Source organism: Onychostruthus taczanowskii, unplaced genomic scaffold (genome assembly GCF_017590055.1).
Source record: "Onychostruthus taczanowskii isolate IOZ18803 unplaced genomic scaffold, ASM1759005v1 scaffold420, whole genome shotgun sequence".
NCBI classification, from domain to species: Eukaryota; Metazoa; Chordata; class Aves; order Passeriformes; family Passeridae; genus Onychostruthus; species Onychostruthus taczanowskii.
The window spans coordinates 630-25522 of NW_024501683.1; the positions used below are offsets into that span (position 1 = coordinate 630).

At 54.4% G+C, this 24893-nt stretch overlaps 1 protein-coding gene across 1 annotated transcript; it reads left to right on the top strand.

Moving 5' to 3' along the window:
• Positions 1–1023: 1023 nt before the first annotated feature.
• Positions 1024–24881, top strand: POLR2A (RNA polymerase II subunit A; the record flags this gene model as incomplete). The annotated part of the gene is given in 23 exon segments (XM_041413651.1): positions 1024–1298; positions 2008–2140; positions 2991–3127; positions 3885–4058; positions 4436–4474; positions 4590–4634; positions 6459–6588; positions 7349–7790; positions 7899–8082; positions 9058–9182; positions 9797–10007; positions 14497–14706; positions 15217–15385; positions 16581–16675; positions 17354–17557; positions 18391–18613; positions 19220–19403; positions 20137–20308; positions 22248–22353; positions 23130–23427; positions 23914–24157; positions 24247–24351; positions 24699–24881. Coding segments are annotated over 23 exon segments (3903 nt in total), but the record flags the coding sequence as incomplete, so codon positions are not given.
• Positions 24882–24893: the final 12 nt, after the last annotated feature.

A 24893-nucleotide genomic window follows, 5' to 3' on the forward strand; every position in this document is an offset into this window, starting at 1 on the left:
CCTCAAACATTCTTTTACTGCTCCAATTGTCCCCCCAAACCCGACTGCTGCCCCAAAACACCCCAAACCCCCCTAAATCCCCCTCCTTGTCTGCGATTGCCCCCCAAACGCTCCTGCCTCTCCAAATTCCCCTTTCCTACCCCAATTACAACCCCACACCCCTCCTGCTCTGCCAACAACCTTCAAGCCCTTAATTGCGCCCCCAACCGCTCCTGCCCCCTCAAATTCCTTTTCCCGCTCCTAAAATTCTCTTCCAATCCCACTGGGCCTCGCCCAGCCCCTTCCCCAGCACCCCTCCGGAACAGGCCCCAAAGCCTCGGCCTTTCCCAGCCGCCCCAGCCGGGTCGGGAGCGCCGGGAGCGGCCGGGCCGGGCGGGCGAGGCCGAGGCTGCGCAGGCCGCGGCTGGAGCGGTGCTTCGCCCATTTCCGGCACCGTCCGCCTTTGCTTCGGCATCTTTCGTCGGCTATTCGGCAGTTTCCGGCATCTTCCGCTCGTGCTTCGGCATCTTTCGATAACATCCGCCAACGCTTCGGCCAGTTCCGTCTCTTTCCGTCAACGTTCGGGCACCGCCGGTTAACTTCGATCATTTCCGTCACTCTCCGGAGGCCCTTCGGCGATCTCCGCCCACTTCCGGCAGTACTTCGGCAATCTCCGGCAATCTCCGCCAGTTTCTGAGGTCACTTCGTCAACCTCCCCCGCCTCCGCGATCTCTCGGTTCTCGGGCTCGGCGGGGGCGGCGCTTTTAAAATAAATTATTCATGAGCTGATCCCACCGAGCTGGAAGTTGGGGGTCCAACGACGGCGCGTCCCGTGAGGGCTTCACGGAGCAGCCGCTGACTCCCTGCCCCTTCCCCGCTCCTCGCTCGCCTCACGGACCGTGACGGGACTCGCGTCTCCCTTTCCTTCCTTCCGCTTTTTTCCCGCGCCTCCCCCCTTTTTCCTGTGAGGCGCTTGGTACGCTCCGGCCACGCCCCCTCCGGCGGCGCGCGGGGGCCGAGTCTATATAATGTGGCGCCGATGCCTCACAGCGCTCAGTCGCGCCTTGAGCGCGGAGCGGCCGGAGAGGAAAGGGGGAGGCTCCGCGCCTAGGGCTCCGGGAGGCGCCGGTTCCCCGGTGGGGTTAAAGCTCCCCGCTCTCTCAACCCCTCCGTGAAGGGGTCGGTTCCGAGCAGTCGGAGCGGCGCGAGGCCGCGGCCCCACCGGCGCCATGCACGGCGGGCCGCCCTCGGGCGACAGCGCCTGCCCGCTGCGCACCATCAAACGAGTCCAGTTCGGGATCCTCAGCCCCGATGAGATGGTACCGGGGCCGGGGCGGCGCGGACGGAACCGCGGGGCCCGCGGCGGGAGCGGGGCCGGCGGCTGAGGGCGAGCGGCGGCGGGAAATGGCGCCGGGGCAGCGAGAGCGGGGAGCGGAGAGGCCCCGTGAGGGGACAGCGCCCCCCACAGGCCCGGGGGGCTGAATGGGGGAGAGGGGAGAGCCCGGAGGGAAATTTGGGGGGTCCTCAGGGACACAAACGAGGTTCTGGAAGGTGCTGGGTTGCCCAGGGAGGCTCTGGAAGAGCTTTGGGGTGTCCGAGAGTGGCTCAGAATCCCCTGGCAGCGTTTTGGCGTCCCTAGGAGTGGCTCAGGGAGCCTCGGGATGAGTTTTGGGGTCCCTGGGGGTGCCCAGGAGGCCTCGGGAAAAGTATTGGGGTGCCTTGGAGGGGTTTTAGGGTGTCCTGGAGGGGCTCTGGGTCTCTGGAGCTTTTTGTGGGGGCCTTGGAAGAGCTTCAGGCTGCTGTGAAGGAGACTTGGGGTGCCTGGAGGTTTTTGGGGGAATTCTGGAGAGATTTTGGGGTCCCTGGAAGTTGTTCAGACAGCCCAGGAGGGATTTTGGGGTGATTGAAGTGTTCCTTGTCACCCGAGGGGGTCACTTGGGGTACCCCCACCCGTTTTGGGTTTTTGAGGGGAGCTCGTGAATGCATTTGGGGGTCCCCATGTGCCTCAGTTTCCCTTTTGCCCCCCAGAAACGGATGTCGGTGACTGAGGGGGGCATCAAGTACCCCGAAACCACCGAGGGGGGACGCCCCAAACTGGGGGGGCTCATGGACCCCCGGCAGGGTGTCATCGAGAGGACGGGGCGCTGCCAGACCTGTGCTGGTGAGTTAGGGGGGTCCTGAACCCCAAAATCCTCCTGGGAGGGGCCCTCAACCCCAAAAATTCTCATGGGAGGACCCCAAAGTCCCACCTTCACAGGGACCCCCCTGAACCTCAAAAGTTCCTCAAAAAGAGGGTCCTGAATGCCCAGATCTTCACATGAAGGGCCCTGGACCCCCAAATCTTCACAGGGAGAAGGCCCTGAACCCCCTAAAATTCTTCTTTTTCTCAAGGGGATTTCTTGGTTTTGGGGTGTTCTTTTTTGTGGGGTTCCAAATCCTCCTGGGAGGGGACCCTGAACCCCCAAATCCTCCTGGGAGGGAACCCTGAACCCCAAAATCCTCCTGGGAGGGGCCCTCAACCCCAAAAATTCTCATGGAGGGACCCCAAAGCCCCAAATCTTCATAGGGACCCCCCTGAACCTCAAAAGTCCCTCACAAAGAGGGTCCTGAACCCCCAAATCTTCACAGGGAGAAGGCCCTGAACCCCCTAAAATTCTTCTTTTTCTCAAGGGGATTTCTTGGTTTTGGGGTGTTCTTTTTTGTGGGGTTCCCCTTTTTGGGGAGCTCCCATCATTCCCCCCTTCCCAAATTTCACTTTTGCTCTACCCATGGGATTTCTTGAGGGACATCTCAGGATTTTTGGGGGTTTCCTTCTCTTTTTTTGGGGATGGTGCCCCCTTTCTTGGAGTTTTCCTTTTTTTTTGGGCTTTCCCGGTTTTTGGGGTGCTCCCCTTTTTTAGGGTTGTTCCCCTCCCACCCCACAACCCCATTCTGGGGGGGTTCCCCTCTATCCCAACCCCCCCCAATCCAATTTTGGGGTGTCCCCCAGTGTGATTTTGGGGTGTCCCCAGGGAACATGACGGAGTGTCCGGGCCACTTTGGCCACATCGAGCTGGCCAAGCCCGTGTTCCACGTGGGATTTTTGGGCAAAACCATGAAAATCCTGCGCTGCGTCTGCTTCTTCTGCTCCAAGCTGCTCGTGGACTCGGTGAGACCCCAAAAAACCCTGAGGGACCCCAAAAGTTTGGGGGGGAGGGGTCGGTTTTGGGCTGGAAATGGCCCTGCGGTGGCACCTTGGGGACACGTCGGGGATGGGGGGTGGTGGTGGGTTTTGGGGGTTTTGGGACCGTTTTGGGGGTGCTGGGGGTCAAAGGGAGGTGACATAAAGGGGGGACACCAAGAAGAGGTGATAAAGTTGGGGGACATCAAGAGGAGGTGACAAAATTGGGGGGTCGCTAAGAAGAGGTGACAAATGGGGATACCAAGAAGTGACAAAATTGGGGAATACCAAGAAGAGGTGACAAAATTGGGGGACACCCAAAAGTGACAAAGTTAAGGGACACCAAGAAGAGGTGACAAATGTGGGGGACACCCAAGAAGAAGTAACAAAATTTGGGGGACACTAAGAAGAGGTGACAATGTTGAGGGACACCGGGAAGAGGTGACAAAATTGGGGGGACACCAAGGGGAGATGACAAAGTTGAGGGACACATCAAGAGGGGACAACTAGAGTCAGGGGACACAGAGTTGTCACCTGCTGGGTGGTCCTGGAAGCTCTGGAGATGCTGAGGGACCACAATGGGACAGCACCAGACGCTCAAAATCACCTTTTCTGACCCCAAAACCACAACGTGACCCCAAAGTGGCATTTTGTGACCCCAAAGTGGCATTTTGTGACCCCAAAGTGGCATTTTGTGACACCAAAGTGGCATTTTGTGACCCCAAACCTGCGTTTTTTTGTGCAGAACAACCCCAAAATCAAGGACATCCTGGGCAAGTCCAAGGGGCAGCCCAAGAAGAGGCTGACCCACGTCTACGACCTGTGCAAAGGCAAGAACATCTGCGAGGGGGGCGAGGAGATGGACCACAAGTTTGGGGTGGAGCAGCCCGAGGGCGACGAGGACCTCACCAAGGAGAAGGTGGGCACCCCAAAATCCCCCTTGGTGGCCCCAAAATCCTCATTTGTGATCCCAAAATCCTCATTCGTGGCCCCAAAACTTCTGTTTGTGGCCCATTTTTTCTCCTTTTCCCCCGGTGGCCCCAAAATCCCCGTTTGTGGCACAAAATCCTCATTTGTGGCCCCAAAATCCTCATTCGTGGCCCCAAAACTTCTGTTTGTGGCCCATTTTTTCTCCTTTTCCCCGTTTCAAGGCCACAGTGGCTGCAGGCAGCGCCAGCCCCTGTTGCTAACCCAAATAATTCCCTTTTTTTCCGCCCCTTTTATCCCATTTTTGACCAAAATAATGTCATTTTTCACCCGTTTCTGCCATTTTTAACCCCATTTCCCCCGCTCCAGGGCTACAGTGGCTGTGGGCAGTATCGGCTCCTGTTGCTAACCCAAATAATTCCCATTTTTTCCCCTTTTCCGCCCCTTTTATCCCATTTTTGACCAAAATAATGTCATTTTTCACCCGTTTCTGCCATTTTTAACCCTATTTTCCCCGCTCCAGGGCTACAGTGGCTGTGGGCAGTATCGGCTCCTGTTGCTGACCCAAGTAATTCCCATTTTTGACCCCAATAACCCCATTTTTGACCCCAATAACCCCATTTTTCACCTCATTTACCCTATTTTTAACCTCAGTAACCCCATTTTTCCCCGCTCCAGGGCTACAGTGCCTGTGGGCAGTATCGGCTCCTGTTGCTGACCCAAGTAATTCCCATTTTTGACCCCAATAACCCCATTTTTTACCCCAATAATCCTATTTTTCACCTCATTTACCCTATTTTTAACCCAAATAACCCCATTTTCCCCCCGTTTTCCCCAATTTTAGGGCCATGGCGGCTCCAGGCCCTGTTGCTAATCCCAATAATCCCATTTTTCACCCCAATAATGCCATTTTCCCCCATTTTAGGGCCAAGGCGGATGTGGGCGCTACCAGCTCTTGTTCCTAGTCCAAATAATTCCCATTTTTGACCCCAATAATCCCATTTTTCACCCCAGTGACCCCATTCTTGACCCCAATAATCCCATTTTTCACCTCAGTGACCCCATTTTGATCCAAATAACCCCATTGTAACCCCATTTTGATCCAAATAACCCCATTTTTCCCCCTGGTAGCCCCACTTTTCACCCCAATAACCCCGTTTTCCACAACAGTAGCCCCATTTTTGACCCCCATAACCCCATTTTTAACCCCAGTAGCCCCATTCTTCACCCCAATAACCCCATTTTTCCCCCCAATAACCCCGTTTCTCCCCATTTTCCCCAATTTTAGGGCCATGGCGGCTGTGGGCGCTACCAGCCCCTGTTGCTAGTCCCAATAATTCCCATTTTTGACCCCAATAACCCCATTTTTCACCCTGGTAGCCCCACTTTTCACCCCAATAACCCCGTTTTCCACAACAGTAGCCCCATTTTTGACCCCAATAACCCCATTTTTCACCCCAGTAGCCCCATTTTTCACCCCAATAACCCCGTTTTTCACCCCAGTAGCCCCATTTTTCACCCCAATAACCCCGTTTTTCACCCCAGTAGCCCCATTTTTCACCCCAATAACCCCGTTTTTCACCCCAGTAGCCCCATTTTTCACCCCAATAACCCCGTTTTTCACCCCAGTAGCCCCATTTTTCACCCCAATAACCCCGTTTTTCACCCCAGTAGCCCCATTTTTCACCCCAATAACCCCGTTTTTCACCCCAGTAGCCCCATTTTTCACCCCAATAACCCCGTTTTTCACCCCAGTAGCCCCATTTTTCACCCCAATAACCCCGTTTTTCACCCCAGTAGCCCCATTTTTGACCCCAATAACCCCATTTTTAATCCAAGTAACCCCATTTTTAACCCCAGTAACCCTGTTTTTCACCCCAGTAGCCCCATTCTTCACCCCAATAGCCCCATTTTTAACCCCAGTAACCCCATTTTTGACTCAACCCCATTCTTCACCCCAATAACCCCATTCTTCACCCCAATAACCCCATTTTTAATCCAAGTAACCCCATTTTTAACCCCAGTAACCCCATTTTTAACTCAAGTAACCCCATTCTTCACCCCGGTAACCCCATTTTTAACCCCAATAACCCCATTTTTCACCCCAGTAACCCCATTTTTCACCCCAATAACCCCGTTTCCCCCCCTTTTTCCCCCATTTTAGGGCCACGGTGGCTGCGGGCGCTACCAGCCCCTGTTTCTAGTCCAAATAATTCCCACTTTTAACCCCAGTAACCCCATTTTTGACCCCAATAACCCCATTTTTAACTCAAGCAACCCCATTTTTAACCCCAGTAACCCCATTTTTAACCCAATAACCCCATTTTTAACCCCAGTGATCCCATTTTTCACCCCAATAATCCCTTTTCCCCCCCTTTTCCCCCCATTTTAGGGCCATGGTGGCTGCAGGCACTACCAGCCCCTGTTTCTAGTCCAAATGATTCCTACTTTTGACCCCAGTAGCCCCATTTTTGACCCAAGTAACCCCACTTTTAACCCCAGTAACCCCATTTTTGACCCAAGTAACCCCATTCTTCACTCCAATAACCCCGTTTTTCACCCCAGTAACCCCATTTTTCACCCCAATAACCCCATTTTTCACCCCAGTAGCCCCATTTTTAACCCAATAACCCCATTTTTAACCCCAGTAGCCCCATTGTTCACCCCAATAACCCTGTTTTCCACCCCAGTAGCCCCATTTTTAACCCCAATAACCCCGTTTTCCAACCCAGTAGCCCTATTTTTCACCCCAGTAGCCCCATTTTTAACCCCAATAACCCCGTTTTCCAACCCAGTAGCCCTATTTTTCACCCCAGTAGCCCCATTTTTAACCCCAATAACCCCGTTTTCCAACCCAGTAGCCCTATTTTTCACCCCAGTAGCCCCATTTTTAACCCAATAACCCCATTTTTAACCCCAGTAGCCCCATTTTCCACCCCGGTAGCCCCATTTTTCACCCCAGTAGCCCCATTATTGACTCCAATAACTCCATTCTTCACCCCAATAACCCCGTTTTCCACCCCGGTAGCCCCATTTTTCACCCCAGTAGCCCCATTATTGACTCCAATAACTCCATTCTTCACCCCAATAACCCCGTTTTCCACCCCGGTAGCCCCATTTTTCACCCCAGTAGCCCCAGATTTTCTGTAGTTTTGGGGGTGTTTGGGGCGCTGTGCCCTCGCTGTTTGTGGTCATGCAGGGCTCTGTCCACAAGCAGGTGGGCACTGGGGCAGCTTTTGGGGGGTCCCAGGGTGGGTATTGCGGTCTCTGATGCCTTCTTAGGGTCCCCAATCCCCTTTTGGGGTCACCCCCAAGACTCTTTGGGGTCTCCCCATTATTCTCCCACCCTAAATCCACCCTGCACCTTTCCCATGTCATTTTGGGCTTTCTCACCTCCCTCTATCAATACCACCCCCCCACTAATAAACGTTGGGGTCACCCCACTAATTTTGGGGTGTCCCCAGGATGACCTGACCCACAAACTGGCCGACATCGTCAAGATCAACAACCAGCTGCGGCGCAACGAGCAGAACGGGGCGGCCGCGCACGTCATCGCCGAGGACGTCAAGCTGCTGCAGTTCCACGTGGCCACCATGGTGGACAACGAGCTGCCCGGCCTGCCCCGGGTACAGCAGGGGTCACAGGGGGGTTTGATTTTTAGAGGTTTGGGGTGATTTAGGGGGAGTTTGGGGGGTTTAGTGCTGATGTTCCCTGGTCCATCACTGCCAACATGACCTTTGGTAATTTAGAGCAAATCCCAATAACCCAAAACCACCCCAAACACCCTTTAAACCCCACTGATCCTCCTCAAGGTGACTCTGAGAGCTGTGAGGTGACTCCCAGAGCCCCAAAATCCCCGAAATTGACCCCAAAACCCCCTCAGGCTGCAGGAGCTGGTGCGCAGGGGGAACAGTCAGTACCCGGGGGCCAAGTACATCATCAGGGACAACGGGGACAGGATCGACCTCCGCTTCCACCCCAAACCCAGCGACCTCCACCTGCAGATCGGCTACAAGGTCAGCACCCCAAAACCCCCAGATCCGGGGAGGGACCCCAGAATCCACAGCGGCATCCCAAAAATCGGGGGGACGCCAAAAACTGGGTGTGGAGCCCACAGCTGCGGGGGGTGATTGTTGGTTTTGGGGTTCAGAGCTCTGGGTTTGGGGTCAGTCCCTGATTTTGGGGTTCAGAGCTCTGGAATTTTGGGATCAGTCCCTGATTTTGGGGTTCAGAGCTCTGGATTTGGGGATCAATTCCTGATTTTGGGGTTCAGAGCTCTGGAATTTTGGGATCAGTCCCTGATTTTGGGGTTCAGAGCTCTGGAATTTTGGGATCAGTCCCTGATTTTGGGGTTCAGAGCTCTGGAATTTTGGAATCAGTCCCTGATTTTGGGGTTCAGAGCTCTGGGTTTGGGGTCAGTCCCTGATTTTGGGGTTCAGAGCTCTGGAATTTTGGGATCAGTCCCTGATTTTGGGGTTCAGAGCTCTGGAATTTTGGAATCAGTCCCTGATTTTGGGGTTCAGATCTCTGGGTTTGGGGTCAGTCCCTGATTTTGGGGTTCAGAGCCTTGGGTTTTGGGATCAGTCCCTGATTTTGGGGTTCAGAGCTCTGGAATTTTGGGATCAGTCCCTGATTTTGGGGTTCAGAGCTCTGGATTTGGGGTTCAAATCCTGATTTTGGGGTTCAGAGCTCTGGATTTGGGGTTCAAATCCTGATTTTGGGGTTCAGAGCTCAGGATTTGGGGCTCAATCCCTGATTTTGGGGTTCCCAATTCTGGATTTGGGGATCAATCCATAATTTTGGGTTCAAATCTCTGAAATTTGGGGTTCAATCCTCAATTTTGGCCTTCAGCACCACCAGGAAGCGAATTTAACCCCAAACCTCTCATTCTCCTCACTCTGACCCCACCATTTTTGGGGGAAAGATGCCGTTTTTGGGGTGTCCCCCATTTTTGGGGTGTCCCCCTGACTTTTGGGGGGGTTTGGGGACAGGTGGAGCGTCACATGTGCGACGGGGACATCGTCATCTTCAACCGGCAGCCCACCCTGCACAAGATGTCCATGATGGGCCACAGGGTCAGGATCCTGCCCTGGTCCACCTTCCGTCTGAATCTGAGGTAAAAAACCCCAAAAACCCCAAAAACCCCAAAATCACCCCAAAATCACCCCAAATCCTGCCCCGGTCCACCTTCTGTGATGAGATGAACGTGTCCCTGGTGTGTTCCCGATGTCCCCTCGATGTCCCCGCAGTGTCACCACGCCCTATGACGCCGACTTTGATGGTGATGAAATGACCCTGTCCCATGTCTGCACAATGTCCCCAATGTCCCAGTGTCCCCACAATGTCCCAGATGTCTTAGTGTCCCCAGTGTCCCAGATGTCTCAGTGTCCCCAATGCCCCAGTGTCCCCAATGTCCCCACAGTGTCACCAAACCCTACAATGCTGACTTTGATGGTGATGAAATGAACCTGCCCCATGTCTGCACAATGTCCCAGATGTCCCAGTGTCCCCACAATGTCCCCAATGTCCCACATGTCTCGGTGTCCCCAATGTCCCAGTGTCCCCACAATGTCCCCAATGTCCCCGCAGTGTCACCACGCCCTACAACGCCGACTTTGACGGCGACGAGATGAACCTGCCCCATGTCTGCACAATGTCCCCAATGTCCCAGTGTCCCCACAATGTCCCCAATGTCCCAGTGTCCCCACAATGTCCCCGATGTCCCCGCAGTGTCACCACGCCCTACAACGCCGACTTTGACGGCGACGAGATGAACCTGCACCTGCCGCAGTCGCTGGAGACGCGGGCGGAGATCCAGGAGCTGGCCATGGTGCCCCGGATGATCGTCACCCCCCAGAGCAACCGGCCCGTCATGGGCATCGTGCAGGACACGCTGACGGCCGTGCGCAAGTTCACCAAGAGGGACGTCTTCCTCGAGAGGGTCCGTTTTGGGGTCGTTTTGGGGGTTTTGGAGTGTTTTTAGGGTGATTTTTGAGGGTTTTGGTGTGATTTTGAGGCTAGGAAATGGTTTTAGGGTGATACCGGGTTTAGAGGATTTAATTTAGGACGTGCTGATGGCCGTGTGCAAGTTCACCAAGAGGGATGTCTTCCTCGAGAGGGTCCGTTTTGGGGTCGTTTTGGGGTCGTTTTGGGGCTTTGGGGTTAGTTTGAGGTGATTTAGGGTTGGTTTAGGGGGGTTTTGGGGTGATTTGAGGGGTTTTAGAGCAGGTGTTTGAGGTGGGACACCCTGATGGCCATGCGCAAGTTCACCAAGAGGGACGTCTTCCTCGAGAGGGTCCGTTTTGGGGTCATTTTGGGGTCGTTTTGGGGCTTTGGGGTTAGTTTGAGGTGATTTAGAGTTGGTTTAGGGTGGTTTTGGGGTGATTTGAGGGGTTTTAGAGCAGGTGTTTGAGGTGGGACACCCTGATGGCCATGCGCAAGTTCACCAAGAGGGACGTCTTCCTCGAGAGGGTCCGTTTTGGGGTCATCTCGGGGTGTTTTGGGGGTTTGGGGTTAGTTTGAGGTGATTTAGGGTTGGTTTAGGGTGGTTTTGGGGTGATTTGAGGGGTTTTAGGGCAGGTGTTTGAGGTGGGACATGCTGACGGCTGTGCGCAAGTTCACCAAGAGGGACGTCTTCCTCGAGAGGGTCCGTTTTGGGGTCATTTCGGGGGGTTTTGGGGGTTTTGGGGTTGGTTTGAGGTGATTTAGAGTTGGTTTAGGGGGGTTTTGGGGTGATTTGAGGGGTTTTAGGGCAGGTGTTTGAGGTGTGCTCAAGTTCACCAAGAGGGACATCTTCCTCGAGAGGGTCCGTTTTGGGGTCGTTTTGGGGGTTTTGGAGTGTTTTTAGGGTGATTTTTGAGGGTTTTGGTGTGATTTTGAGGCTAGGAAATGGTTTTAGGGTGATACCGGGTTTAGAGGATTTAATTTAGGACGTGCTGATGGCCGTGTGCAAGTTCACCAAGAGGGATGTCTTCCTCGAGAGGGTCCGTTTTGGGGTCGTTTTGGGGTCGTTTTGGGGCTTTGGGGTTAGTTTGAGGTGATTTAGGGTTGGTTTAGGGTGGTTTTGGGGTGATTTGAGGGGTTTTAGGGCAGGTGTTTGAGGTGTGCTCAAGTTCACCAAGAGGGACATCTTCCTCGAGAGGGTCCGTTTTGGGGTCGTTTTGGGGGTTTTGGAGTGTTTTTAGGGTGATTTTTGAGGGTTTTGGTGTGATTTTGAGGCTAGGAAATGGTTTTAGGGTGATACCGGGTTTAGAGGATTTAATTTAGGACGTGCTGATGGCCGTGTGCAAGTTCACCAAGAGGGATGTCTTCCTCGAGAGGGTCCGTTTTGGGGTCGTTTTGGGGTCGTTTTGGGGCTTTGGGGTTAGTTTGAGGTGATTTAGGGTTGGTTTAGGGTGGTTTTGGGGTGATTTGAGGGGTTTTAGGGCAGGTGTTTGAGGTGTGCTCAAGTTCACCAAGAGGGACATCTTCCTCGAGAGGGTCCGTTTTGGGGTCGTTTTGGGGGTTTTGGAGTGTTTTTAGGGTGATTTTTGAGGGTTTTGGTGTGATTTTGAGGCTAGGAAATGGTTTTAGGGTGATACCGGGTTTAGAGGATTTAATTTAGGACGTGCTGATGGCCGTGTGCAAGTTCACCAAGAGGGATGTCTTCCTCGAGAGGGTCCGTTTTGGGGTCGTTTTGGGGTCGTTTTGGGGCTTTGGGGTTAGTTTGAGGTGATTTAGGGTTGGTTTAGGGTGGTTTTGGGGTGATTTGAGGGGTTTTAGGGCAGGTGTTTGAGGTGTGCTCAAGTTCACCAAGAGGGACATCTTCCTCGAGAGGGTCCGTTTTGGGGTCGTTTTGGGGGTTTTGGAGTGTTTTTAGGGTGATTTTTGAGGGTTTTGGTGTGATTTTGAGGCTAGGAAATGGTTTTAGGGTGATACCGGGTTTAGAGGATTTAATTTAGGACGTGCTGATGGCCGTGTGCAAGTTCACCAAGAGGGATGTCTTCCTCGAGAGGGTCCGTTTTGGGGTCGTTTTGGGGTCGTTTTGGGGCTTTGGGGTTAGTTTGAGGTGATTTAGGGTTGGTTTAGGGTGGTTTTGGGGTGATTTGAGGGGTTTTAGGGCAGGTGTTTGAGGTGTGCTCAAGTTCACCAAGAGGGACATCTTCCTCGAGAGGGTCCGTTTTGGGGTCGTTTTGGGGGTTTTGGAGTGTTTTTAGGGTGATTTTTGAGGGTTTTGGTGTGATTTTGAGGCTAGGAAATGGTTTTAGGGTGATACCGGGTTTAGAGGATTTAATTTAGGACGTGCTGATGGCCGTGTGCAAGTTCACCAAGAGGGATGTCTTCCTCGAGAGGGTCCGTTTTGGGGTCGTTTTGGGGTCGTTTTGGGGCTTTGGGGTTAGTTTGAGGTGATTTAGGGTTGGTTTAGGGTGGTTTTGGGGTGATTTGAGGGGTTTTAGGGCAGGTGTTTGAGGTGTGCTCAAGTTCACCAAGAGGGACATCTTCCTCGAGAGGGTCCGTTTTGGGGTCGTTTTGGGGGTTTTGGAGTGTTTTTAGGGTGATTTTTGAGGGTTTTGGTGTGATTTTGAGGCTAGGAAATGGTTTTAGGGTGATACCGGGTTTAGAGGATTTAATTTAGGACGTGCTGATGGCCGTGTGCAAGTTCACCAAGAGGGATGTCTTCCTCGAGAGGGTCCGTTTTGGGGTCGTTTTGGGGTCGTTTTGGGGCTTTGGGGTTAGTTTGAGGTGATTTAGGGTTGGTTTAGGGTGGTTTTGGGGTGATTTGAGGGGTTTTAGGGCAGGTGTTTGAGGTGTGCTCAAGTTCACCAAGAGGGACATCTTCCTCGAGAGGGTCCGTTTTGGGGTCGTTTTGGGGGTTTTGGAGTGTTTTTAGGGTGATTTTTGAGGGTTTTGGTGTGATTTTGAGGCTAGGAAATGGTTTTAGGGTGATACCGGGTTTAGAGGATTTAATTTAGGACGTGCTGATGGCCGTGTGCAAGTTCACCAAGAGGGATGTCTTCCTCGAGAGGGTCCGTTTTGGGGTCGTTTTGGGGTCGTTTTGGGGCTTTGGGGTTAGTTTGAGGTGATTTAGAGTTGGTTTAGGGTGGTTTTGGGGTGATTTGAGGGGTTTTAGAGCAGGTGTTTGAGGTGGGACACCCTGATGGCCATGCGCAAGTTCACCAAGAGGGACGTCTTCCTCGAGAGGGTCCGTTTTGGGGTCATCTCGGGGTGTTTTGGGGGTTTTGGGGTTGGTTTGAGGTGATTTAGGGTTGGTTTAGGGTGGTTTTGGGGTGATTTGAGGGGTTTTAGGGCAGGTGTCTGAGGTGGGCACAAGTTCACCAAGAGGGACGTCTTCCTCAAGAGGGTCTGTTTGGGGTCATTTTGGGGTGTTCTGGGGGTTTTGGGGTTGGTTTGAGGTGATTTAGAGTTGGTTTAGGGTGGTTTTGGGGTGATTTGAGGGGTTTTAGGGCAGGTGTTTGAGGTGGGACACGCTGACAGCCATGCGCAAGTTCACCAAGAGGGACGTCTTCCTCGAGAGGGTCCGTTTTGGGGTCATTTTGGGGGTGTTTAGGTTGATTTGAAATTATCTGGTGTTAATTTTAGGTCATCTCTGGTGGTTTTGGGGTGATTTATCGTGGTTTTGGGGTGGTTTCTGGTGGTGTTGCGTTGGACACGCTGATGACCGTGTGCAAGTTGACCAAGAGGAACATCTTCCTGGAGAAGGGGCCGTTTTGGGGTCATTTGGGGGGTTTTGGGGTTGGTTTGAGGTGGTTTAGGGTTGGTTTAGGGTCGTTTTGAGGTGATTTGAGGGGTTTAGGGCAGGTGTTTGAGGTGTGCTCAAGTTCACCAAGACGGACGTCTTCCTCGAGAGGGTCTGTTTGGGGTCATTTTGGGGTGTTCTGGGGGTTTTGGGGTTGGTTTGAGGTGGTTTAGGGTTGGTTTAGGGTGGTTTTGGGGTGATTTGAGGGGTTTTAGGGCAGGTGTCTGAGGTGGGCACAAGTTCACCAAGAGGGACGTCTTCCTCAAGAGGGTCTGTTTGGGGTCATTTTGGGGTGTTCTGGGGGTTTTGGGGTTGGTTTGAGGTGATTTAGAGTTGGTTTAGGGTGGTTTTGGGGTGATTTGAGGGGTTTTAGGGCAGGTGTTTGAGGTGGGACACACTGATGGCCATGCACAGACTCACCAAGAGGGACATCTTCCTTGAGATGGTCTCATTTGGGAGGATTTTGGGGACTTTTAGGACATTTTCAGGAAGTTTTGGGATCTCTGTGGGGTTTTCGTGATTGATGACATCTTTGGGGTGTTTTTGGGGTGTCCCTCAGGGTGTGGTGATGAACCTGCTGATGTTCCTGTCCACGTGGGACAGGGATTTTGGGGGGAGTTGGGACATCTTTGCGGTATTTTGGGTTCTCTGTGGGTTTTTCTTTGATTAGTGACAGTTTTGGGGTGTCCCTCAGGGCGAGGTGATGAACCTGCTGATGTTCCTGTCCACGTGGGATGGCAAGGTGCCCCAGCCAGCCATCCTGAAGCCGCGGCCGCTCTGGACAGGGAAGCAAATCTTCTCCCTGATCATCCCTGGCCACATCAACTGCATCCGCACCCACAGCACCCACCCCGACGACGAGGACAGCGGCCCCTACAAGCACATCTCCCCCGGGGACACCAAGGTGGGGACACCTGAGGAGGTCTAGGGAGGCTTGGTGGGGCAGAAAGGTGATCTGAGGGGGCTTTGGTGGGATCTGAGAGGGCTTTGGGGTGGTTTCATAGGGTTTTGGTGGGATCTGAGGGAGCTTTGGGGTGGTTTGATGGGGTTTTGGTGGGATCTGAGGGAGTTTGGTGTGGTCTGAGGGGGTTTTGGTGGGATCTGAGAGGGCTTTGGGGTGGTTTCATAGGGTTTTGGTAGGATCTGAGGGAGCTTTGGAGTGGTTTGAGGGGGTTTTGGTGGGATCTGAGAGGGCTTTGGGGTGGTTTCATAGGGTTTTGGTGGGATCTGAGGGAGTTTGGGGTGGTTTGAGGCGTTTTGGTGGTTTCTCAGGGGGCTTTGGTGGGACTTGCTCTGATCTGGGAGAGCTTTGTAGACTTGAGGTGATCTGGGGTTGTTTTTGGGGTGCTCCAGGTGGGTTTTGGGGTTTTTTTGGATCTTTGATGTCCTCACCACGTTCTTTGGGTGTCCCCAGGTGATCGTGGAGAACGGAGAGCTCATCATGGGCATCCTGTGCAAGAAGTCCCTGGGGACGTCGGCCGGGTCCCTGGTGCACATCTCCTACCTGGAGATGGGCCACGACACCACGCGGCTCTTCTACAGCAACATCCAGACTGTCATCAACAACTGGCTGCTCATCGAGGGTCAGCGCGGTCCTGGGGGCTCCTGGGGGGCTGGGAACCCTCTTGGTGGCATCTAATGGGGGTTTGGTCACCCAGGGACTTTCTCAGATCCCATCTTGGTGGAGCCCTGGGGCTCTTGGACTCCTTTCTTGAGGTCCTGGTGGTTCTTGGACCCCTATTTTGGGAACTGGAGGGACTGGGAACCTTCTTGGTGGCATCTAATGGGGGTTTGGTCACCCAGGGACTTTCTCAGATCCCATCTTGGTGGAGCCCTGGAGCTCTTGGACTCCTTTCTTGAGGTCCTGGTGGTTCTTGGACCCCTATTTTGGGAACTGGGGGGACTGGGAACCCTCTTGGTGGCATCTAATGGGGGTTTGGTCACCCAGGGACCTTCTCAGATCCCATCTTGGTGGAGCCCTGGAGCTCTTGGACCCCATTTTTAAGGTTCTGGTGGTTCTTGGACCCCTATTTTGGGAACTGGAGGGACTGGGAACCTTCTTGGTGGCATCTAATGGGGGTTTGGTCACCCAGGGACTTTCTCAGATCCCATCTTGGTGGAGCCCTGGGGCTCTTGGACTCCTTTCTTGAGGTCCTGGTGGTTCTTGGAGCGGTCCTGGGGGCTCCTGGGGGACTGGGAACCCTCTTGGTGGCATCTAATGGGGGTTTGGTCACCCAGGGACTTTCTCAGATCCCATCTTGGTGGAGCCCTGGGGCTCTTGGACCCCTTTCTTGAGGTCCTGGTGGTTCCCCTTTTTTTGGGGACAAGGAGGACTCGGGAATTTTGGGGGATGGTCCCAACCCCATTTTTGTCCCTAAAGGACCTCATTGTCCTCATGTCCTCCCTTTGTCCCACAGCCTGTCCAGAACCTGCCCCAGGGTTGGTTTTTTGGGGTGAGGGGTTGGATTTGACCCCAAGTTTGGGGGGATCCCCCTGAACCCCAAGTGTCCCCCCAGGTCACACCATCGGCATCGGGGACTCCATCGCCGACGCCAATCTGGGGCTCTTGGACCCCTTTTTTGGGGACAAGGAGGACTCAGGAATTTTGGGGGATGGTCCCAACCCCATTTTTGTCCCTAAAGGACCTCATTGTCCTCATGTCCTCCCTTTGTCCCACAGCCTGTCCAGAACCTGCCCCAGGGTTGGTTTTTTGGGGTGAGGGGTTGGATTTGACCCCAAGTTTGGGGGGATCCCCCTGAACCCCAAGTGTCCCCCCAGGTCACACCATCGGCATCGGGGACTCCATCGCCGACGCCAAGACCTACCAGGACATCCAGAACACCATCAAGAAGGCCAAGCAGGATGTCATCGAGGTGGGATTTGGGGGGGTTTCCTGGGAATTTGGGGAATTCCTCAGGGGTTTGGGGTGGTTCCTGGAGGATCTCAGGAGGTTTGAGGCAGTTCCTGGGGGATCTCAGGGGGTTTGGGGTGGTTCCTGGAGGATCTCAGGAGGTTTGAGGCAGTTCCTGGAGGATCTCAGGGGGTTCCTGGAGGTTCCTGTGAAGTTTTTGGGATTTTTTTGAGGTTCTTGAGATGGTTTTGGGCACCAGGAGGTCCAAGACCAACATCTTCCAGGTTTGGGAGCTTTCAGAAGGTCTTGGTGTGCGCCATACAGGGTTTGTGGTGGTTTCTGGAGGATTTCAAAGGGTTTTGGTTGGTTCCTGTGGAGTTTTTTGGGGTTTTTTGAGGTTCTCAGGTGGTTTGGCAGGATCTCAGGGGGTTCCTGGAGGTTCCTGTGAAGTTTTTGGGATTTTTTTGAGGTTCTTGAGATGGTTTTGGGCACCAGGAGGTCCAAGACCAACATCTTCCAGGTTTGGGAGCTTTCAGAAGGTCTTGGTGTGCGCCATACAGGGTTTGTGGAGGATCTCGGGTGTTCTGGTTGGTTCCTGTGGAGTTTTTTGGGGTTTTTTGAGGTTCTCAGGTGGTTTTGGCCATCAGGGAGTTTCGGGACTCCCCACTGACCCTTTTGGGGTGGTTTTTGGGGTCTCCAGGTGATCGAGAAGGCCCACAACAACGAGCTGGAGCCCACCCCGGGCAACACCTTGCGCCAGACCTTTGAGAACCAGGTGAACAGGATCCTCAACGACGCCCGTGACAAGACCGGCTCCTCTGCCCAGAAATCCCTGTCCGAGTACAACAACTTCAAATCCATGGTGGTCTCGGGGGCCAAGGGCTCCAAGATCAACATCTCCCAGGTTTGGGGCGTTCCAGAAGGTCTTGGGGGGGGCCTCTGTGTGGGGTTTGGAGTGGTTCTTGGAGGATCTCAGGGGGTTTGGGGCAGTTCCTGCAGGATCTCAGGAGGTTTGGGATGGTTCTTGGAGGATCTCAGGAGGTTTAGGTGGTTCCTGGATGATCTCAGAGGGTTTGGGGCAGTTCCTGGAAGATCTCAGAAGATTTGGGGCAGTTCCTAGAGGATCTCAGGAGGTCTGGGGCAGTTCCTGGAGGATTCTACAGGTTTGGGGCAGTTCCTGGAGGATCTCAGGAGGTTTGGGGTGGTTCCTGGATGATCTCAGAGGGTTTGGGGCAGTTCCTGGAGGATTCTGGCAGGAGGTTTGGGGCAGTTCCTAGAGGATCTCAGGAGGTTTGGGGCGGTTTCTTGAGGATCTCAGGGGGTTTGGGGTGGTTCCTGGAGGATCTGAGGAGGTTTGGGGCAGTTCCTGGAGGATCTCATGAGGTTTAGGTGGTTGCTGGATGATCTCAGAGGGTTTGGGACAGTTCCTGGAGATTCTACAGGAGGTTTGGGGCGGTTCCTGGATGATCTCAGGAAGTTTGGGGCAGTTCCTGCAGGATCTCAGGAGCTTTGGGCTGGTTCTTGGAGGATCTCAGGAAGTTTGGGGCAGTTCCTGCAGGATCTCAGGAGGTTTGGGCTGGTTCTTGGAGGATCTGAGGAGGCTTGGGGCAGTTCCTGCAGGATCTCAGGAGCTTTTGAGTGGTTCCTGTGGAGTTCCATGGAGCTTTTTTGATTTTCTTGAGCTTCGGAGCTGATTTCAGGAGATGTCCCCAACGTCCCCGCCCGGTGTCCCCTCAGGTGATCGCGGTGGTGGGGCAGCAGAACGTGGAGGGCAAGCGGATCCCGTTCGGCTTCAAGCACCGGACGCTGCCGCACTTCATCAAGGACGACTACGGCCCCGAGAGCCGCGGCTTCGTGGAGAACTCCTACCTGGCCGGCCTCACGCCCACCGAGTTCTTCTTCCACGCCATGGGCGGCCGCGAGGGCCTCATCGACACGGCCGTGAAGACGGCCGAGACCGGTCAGTGTCCCCGGAACGTCACCGTGGGGCTTTCAGGAGTCCAAAATTCCACCCAAGGGACCTCCAGCACCCCAAAATTCCAGTATGGAAACCCTGAGGGCCCCAAACCCTCCCCAGATACCTACTGGAGACCCCAAATCCTCCCCAGATGCCTCCTGGGGATCTCCAGGATCCTCAAATCCTCCCCAGATGCCTCCTGGTGATCCTAAACCCTCCCCAAATGCCTCCTGGAGACCCCAAACCCTCCCCAGATGTCTCCTGGAGACCCCAGACTCTCCCCAAATGCCTCCTGGGGACCTCCAGGATACCCAAACCCTCTGCAGATGCCTCCAGGATACCAAACCCTCCCCAGATGCCTCCTGGTGATCCCAAACCCTCCCCAGATGCATCCAGGATCCCCAAACTCATCCCAGATGCCTCCTGGAGACCCCAAGCCCTCTCCAGATGCCTCCAGGATCCCCAGACCCATCCCAGGCTCCTCCAGAATCCCCAAACCCTCCCCAGATGCCTCCTGGGGACATCCAGGATCCTCAAACCCTCTCCAGGTGCCTCCTGGAGTCCCCCCAACCCTCCCCAGGTGCCAGCTGACCCCTCCCCACCCCTCAGGGTACATCCAGCGGCGGCTGATCAAGTCCATGGAGTCGGTGATGGTCAAGTACGACGCCACCGTCAGGAACTCCATCAACCAGGTGGTGCAGCTGCGCTACGGCGAGGACGGGCTGGCCGGAGAGAGCGTCGAGTTCCAGAACCTGGCCACCCTCAAACCCTCCAACAAGGCCTTCGAGAAGAAGTGAGGGCCAGGGGGGACACGGCCCGGGGCAGGGCGTGGTCATGGGTGGGGTCAGTGGCCCTGTTGGCGTCATTGAGGGGCTTATTCTGGGAGTTGGGGACGTCTTGGGGTCTTCAAAGGAGTTGGGGACATCTTCGGGTCTTCAAATGGGAGTTGGGGACATCTTGGGGTATTCAAAGGAGTTGGGGACAGCTTGGGGTCTTCAAATGGGATTGGGGACATCTTGGGGTCTTCAAATGGGAGTTGGGGACATCTTGGGGTCTTCAAATAGGAGTTGGGGACATCTTGAGGTCTTCAAATGGGAATTAGGGACCTCTTGGGGTCTTCAGGTGGCTCCTTCCAAGGTTTCAGACCCATCTTGAGGTCCCCAAGTGGCTCATCCAGAAGTTGGGGACATTTTGGGGTCTTCCAAGTGGCTCCTCCCCAATCTGGTTGACACTTGGTTGTCCACAACCTCCTTCTTCCCAAGCTGGATGGCACTTGACTGTCCCCAACCTCCTCTTCCCAAATTCTGGTCATGTTTTGGTGTCCCCAAGCTGCTCCACCCCAAACTGGGACCCACACTGGTGTCCCCAACTTTCTCCTCCCAAACTTTGGTCACGTTTTGGTGTCCCCAACCTTCTCCTACCCAACAGGGACCAGCTTTTTTGGTGTCCCCAAGCTTCTCCAGCCTGACGTGGGTGACACTTCAGTGTCCCTTGGCTGTCCCTGAGGTGTCCCCGTGTCCCCGCAGGTTCAAGTTTGACTACACCAACGAGCGGGCGCTGCGGCGGACGCTGCAGGAGGAGCTGGTCAAGGACATCCTGTCCAACGCCCACATCCAGAACGAGCTGGAGCGCGAGTTCGACCGCATGCGCGAGGACAGGGAAGTGCTCAGGGTCATCTTCCCCACCGGGGACAGCAAGGTGACACTAAAATCCACCCAAAAACACCTGGGACACCCCAAAACCCACCTAAAAACACCTGGGACAGCCCAAAACCCATCCGAGATATCCCAAAACCCATCTGAGATGCCTCAAAATCCCACCAAGATACCCCAAAACCTCTCAGAGATATCCCAGAACCCAACCGAGATACCCAAAATCCACCCAGAGCATCCCAGATTCCTCTTTTTGGGGTGCATGGAGGTGCTCAGGGTCATCTTCCCCACCGGGGACAGCAAGGTGACACCAAAATCCACCCCAAAAACACCTGGGACACCCCAAAACCCATCTGAAATACCCCAAAACCCAACCGAGATACCCCAAAACCCAACTGAGATACCCCAAAACTCATCTGAGATACCTCAAAATCCCACCAAGATCCCCCAAAACCTCTCAGAGATATCCCAGAACCCAACCGAGATCCCCAAACTCCACCCAGAGCATCCCAGATTCCTCTTTTTGGGGGGCCTGGAGGTGCTCAGGGTCATCTTCCCCGCCGGGGACAGCAAGGTGACCCCAAAATCCCCCCCAAAAACACCTGGGACACCCCAAAACCCATCTGAAATACCCCAAAACCCAACCGAGATACCCCAAAACCCAACTGAGATACCCCAAAACTCATCTGAGATACCTCAAAATCCCACCAAGATCCCCCAAAACCTCTCAGAGATATCCCAGAACCCAACCGAGATCCCCAAACTCCACCCAGAGCATCCCAGATTCCTCTTTTTGGGGGGCCTGGAGGTGCTCAGGGTCATCTTCCCCGCCGGGGACAGCAAGGTGACCCCAAAATCCCCCCCAAAAACACCTGGGACACCCCAAAACCCATCTGAAATACCCCAAAACCCAACCGAGATACCCCAAAACCCAACTGAGATACCCCAAAACTCATCTGAGATACCTCAAAATCCCACCAAGATCCCCCAAAACCTCTCAGAGATATCCCAGAACCCAACCGAGATCCCCAAACTCCACCCAGAGCATCCCAGATTCCTCTTTTTGGGGGGCCTGGAGGTGCTCAGGGTCATCTTCCCCGCCGGGGACAGCAAGGTGACCCCAAAATCCCCCCCAAAAACACCTGGGACACCCCAAAACCCATCTGAAATACCCCAAAACCCAACCGAGATACCCCAAAACCCAACTGAGATACCCCAAAACTCATCTGAGATACCTCAAAATCCCACCAAGATCCCCCAAAACCTCTCAGAGATATCCCAGAACCCAACCGAGATCCCCAAACTCCACCCAGAGCATCCCAGATTCCTCTTTTTGGGGGGCCTGGAGGTGCTCAGGGTCATCTTCCCCGCCGGGGACAGCAAGGTGACCCCAAAATCCCCCCCAAAAACACCTGGGACACCCCAAAACCCATCTGAAATACCCCAAAACCCAACCGAGATACCCCAAAACCCAACTGAGATACCCCAAAACTCATCTGAGATACCTCAAAATCCCACCAAGATACCCCAAAACCTCTCAGAGATATCCCAGAACCCAACCGAGATACCCAAAATCCACCCAGAGCATCCCAGATTCCTCTTTTTGGGGTGCATGGAGGTGCTCAGGGTCATCTTCCCCACCGGGGACAGCAAGGTGACACCAAAATCCACCCCAAAAACACCTGAAACATCCCAAAACCCTACGGAGATACCTCAAAATCCAACCGAGATACCCCAAAATCCCAGAGATACCCCAAAATCCAACTGGAATGACCCAAAACCCAAATTCCAACCAGGACATCCCAAAACCTCCTCGAAATCCAACCAGGACACCCCAAAATACCAAGATGCTCCATTTTTGGGCTCTTAACTCCCTATTTTTGGGGTTCTTCTCCCCCATTTTTGGGTTCTAACCCTCGTTTTTGGGGTTCCTCTCCCCCATTTTGGGGTTCTGACCCCCTTTTTTGGGGTTCCTCTCCCCCCAGGTGGTGCTCCCCTGTAACCTGCTCCGCATGATCTGGAACGCGCAGAAGATCTTCCACATCAACTCCCGGCTGCCCTCGGACCTGCACCCGGTCAAGGTGGTGGAGGGTGAGTGGAGCATGGCTCTGGGGTCCCTCAGGAATGTTCTGGAGATCCTTGAGTCCCTCAGGAAGCTGTGATTGGTTTGGAGATGCTCTGGAAGGTTCTGGAGATCCTTGAGTCCCTCAGGAAGGTTCTGGAGTTCCTTGAGTCCCTCAGGAAGCTGTGATGGGTTTGGAGATGTTCTGGAAGGTTCTGGAGTTTCTTGAGTCCTTCGGGAAGGTTCTGGAGGTTCTGGAGTCCCTCAGGAAGGTTCTGGAGTTCCCTCAGGAAGCTGTGATGGGTTTGGAGATGTTCTGGAAGGCTCCAGAGATCCTTGAATCCCTCAAGAAGTTGTGACAGGTTTGGGGTCTCTCAGGAAGGTTCTGGAGGTCCTTGAGTCCCTCAGGAAGCTGTGATGGGTTTGGAGATGTTCTGGAAGGCTCCAGAGATCCTTGAATCCCTCAAGAAGTTGTGACAGGTTTGGGGTCTCTCAGGAAGGTTCTGGAGGTCCTTGAATCCCTCAGGAAGGTTCTAGAGGTCCTTGAGTCCCTCAGAAAGCTGTGATGGGTTTGGAGATGTTCTGGAAGGTTCTGGAGGTTCTTGAGTCCCTCAGGAAGCTGTGATTGGTTTGGAGATGCTCTGGAAGGTTCTGGAGATCCTTGAGTCCCTCAGGAAGGTTCTGGAGTTTCTTGAGTCCCTCGGGAAGGTTCTGGAGTTCCCTCAGGAAGCTGCGATGGGTTCCAGATGCTCTGGAAGGTTCTGGCCATCCTTGGGACCCCCCTGTGACCATGCTGTCCCCTCAGGGGTGAAGGAGCTGAGCCGCAAGCTGGTGATCGTCAACGGGGAGGACCCGCTGAGCCGGCAGGCGCAGGAGAACGCGACGCTGCTCTTCAACATCCACCTGCGCTCCACGCTCTGCAGCCGCCGCATGGTGGAGGAGTTCCGGCTCAGCGGGGAGGCCTTCGACTGGCTGCTGGGCGAGATCGAGTCCAAGTTCAACCAGGCCATCGTGAGAACGGGCTTTGGGGTGTTTGGGGTCATCCTTGGGGGGTTTTGGGGTCACTTTTGGGGTTTTGAGGGGTTTTGGGGTCAGATCTTGGGGTGTCTTCGACTGGATGCTGGGCGAGATCGAGTCCAAGTTCAAGGATTGGGGGGGTTTTGGAGGACCTGGAGGGGGTTTGGGGTGACCTGGATGAGTTTTGAAGGCATCTGAGGAACTTTTGGGGTCTTGTGGGTGAGTCTGGAAGGGCTTTTGAGGGACCTGGAGGAGGTTTGAAGGCATCTGAGCAGCTTCTGAAAGACCTGAAGGGGGTTTGAGGTGACCTGGATGAGTTTTGAGGGCATCTGAGCAGCTTTCAGGGGTCTTGGAGGGGGTTTGGGAGTCCTGGAAGAGGTTTGAGGTGACTTGTGTGAGTTTTGAGGGCATCTGAGCAGCTTTGAGATACCTGAAGGGGGTTTGAGGTGTCCTGGATGAGTTTTGAGGGCATCTGAGCAGCTTTTGAGATACCTGAAGGGGGTTTGAGGTGTCCTGGATGAGTTTTGAGGACATCTGAGGAGCTTTTTGAGGGTCTTGGGTGACCCTTGAAGGCATCTGAGGGCTCTTCGAGGAATTCTGGGTGAACCTGGAGGAGCTTTGGGGGTTCCTGGCAGATCTTTGAGGACACCCTGGAAGTCCCTTGGGTGCCGTGACCTTGGAGGTGACCCTGTCCCCACCTTGTGTCCCCTCCCAGGCTTTGGTGACGACCTCAACTGCATCTTCAACGACGACAACGCCGAGAAGCTGGTGCTGCGCATCCGCATCATGAACAGCGACGAGAACAAGATGCAGGAGGTGGGCAGGGACCTGGGGACACCTCCGGGGACACCTCGGGGGACACCTGGGATGGCCTGGGTGTCACCTGTCCCCCGCTGTGTCCCCAGGAGGAGGAGGTGGTGGACAAGATGGACGATGACGTCTTCCTGCGCTGCATCGAGTCCAACATGCTGACGGACATGACCCTGCAGGGCATCGAGCAGATCAGCAAGGTGGGGACACCTGGGGGGGCTTGGGGACACCTTGGGGGGCTTGGGGACACCTGGAGGGGTCCATGAAGGGATAGAAGGTCTCCAGAGATACCTGGAGAGCTCCATGGTGACCTTTAGAAGGTTCCAGGAGACCTTTAGAAGATCCAGGATGGTCCCTGGTGACACCTGTGGGCGCCTGAGAAGGTCTTTGGGTACCACCAGGTGCTCTGGGGGTTCAAGATCTCCAGGCAGATCTTGAGGAGCATCAGGAGTTCTCCATGGAGACTTTTAGGAGGTTCCAAGAGACCTTTAGAAGATCTGGGACACCCATGGTGACACCATGGTGACACCTGTCCCCACCTGCCCAGGTGTACATGCACCTGCCGCAGACGGACAACAAGAAGAAGATCATCATCACCGAGGACGGGGAGTTCAAGGCTCTCCAGGAGTGGATCCTGGAGACCGACGGCGTCAGCCTCATGCGGGTGCTGAGCGAGAAGGACGTGGACCCCGTGCGCACCACCTCCAACGACATCGTGGAGATCTTCACCGTGAGTCACCTG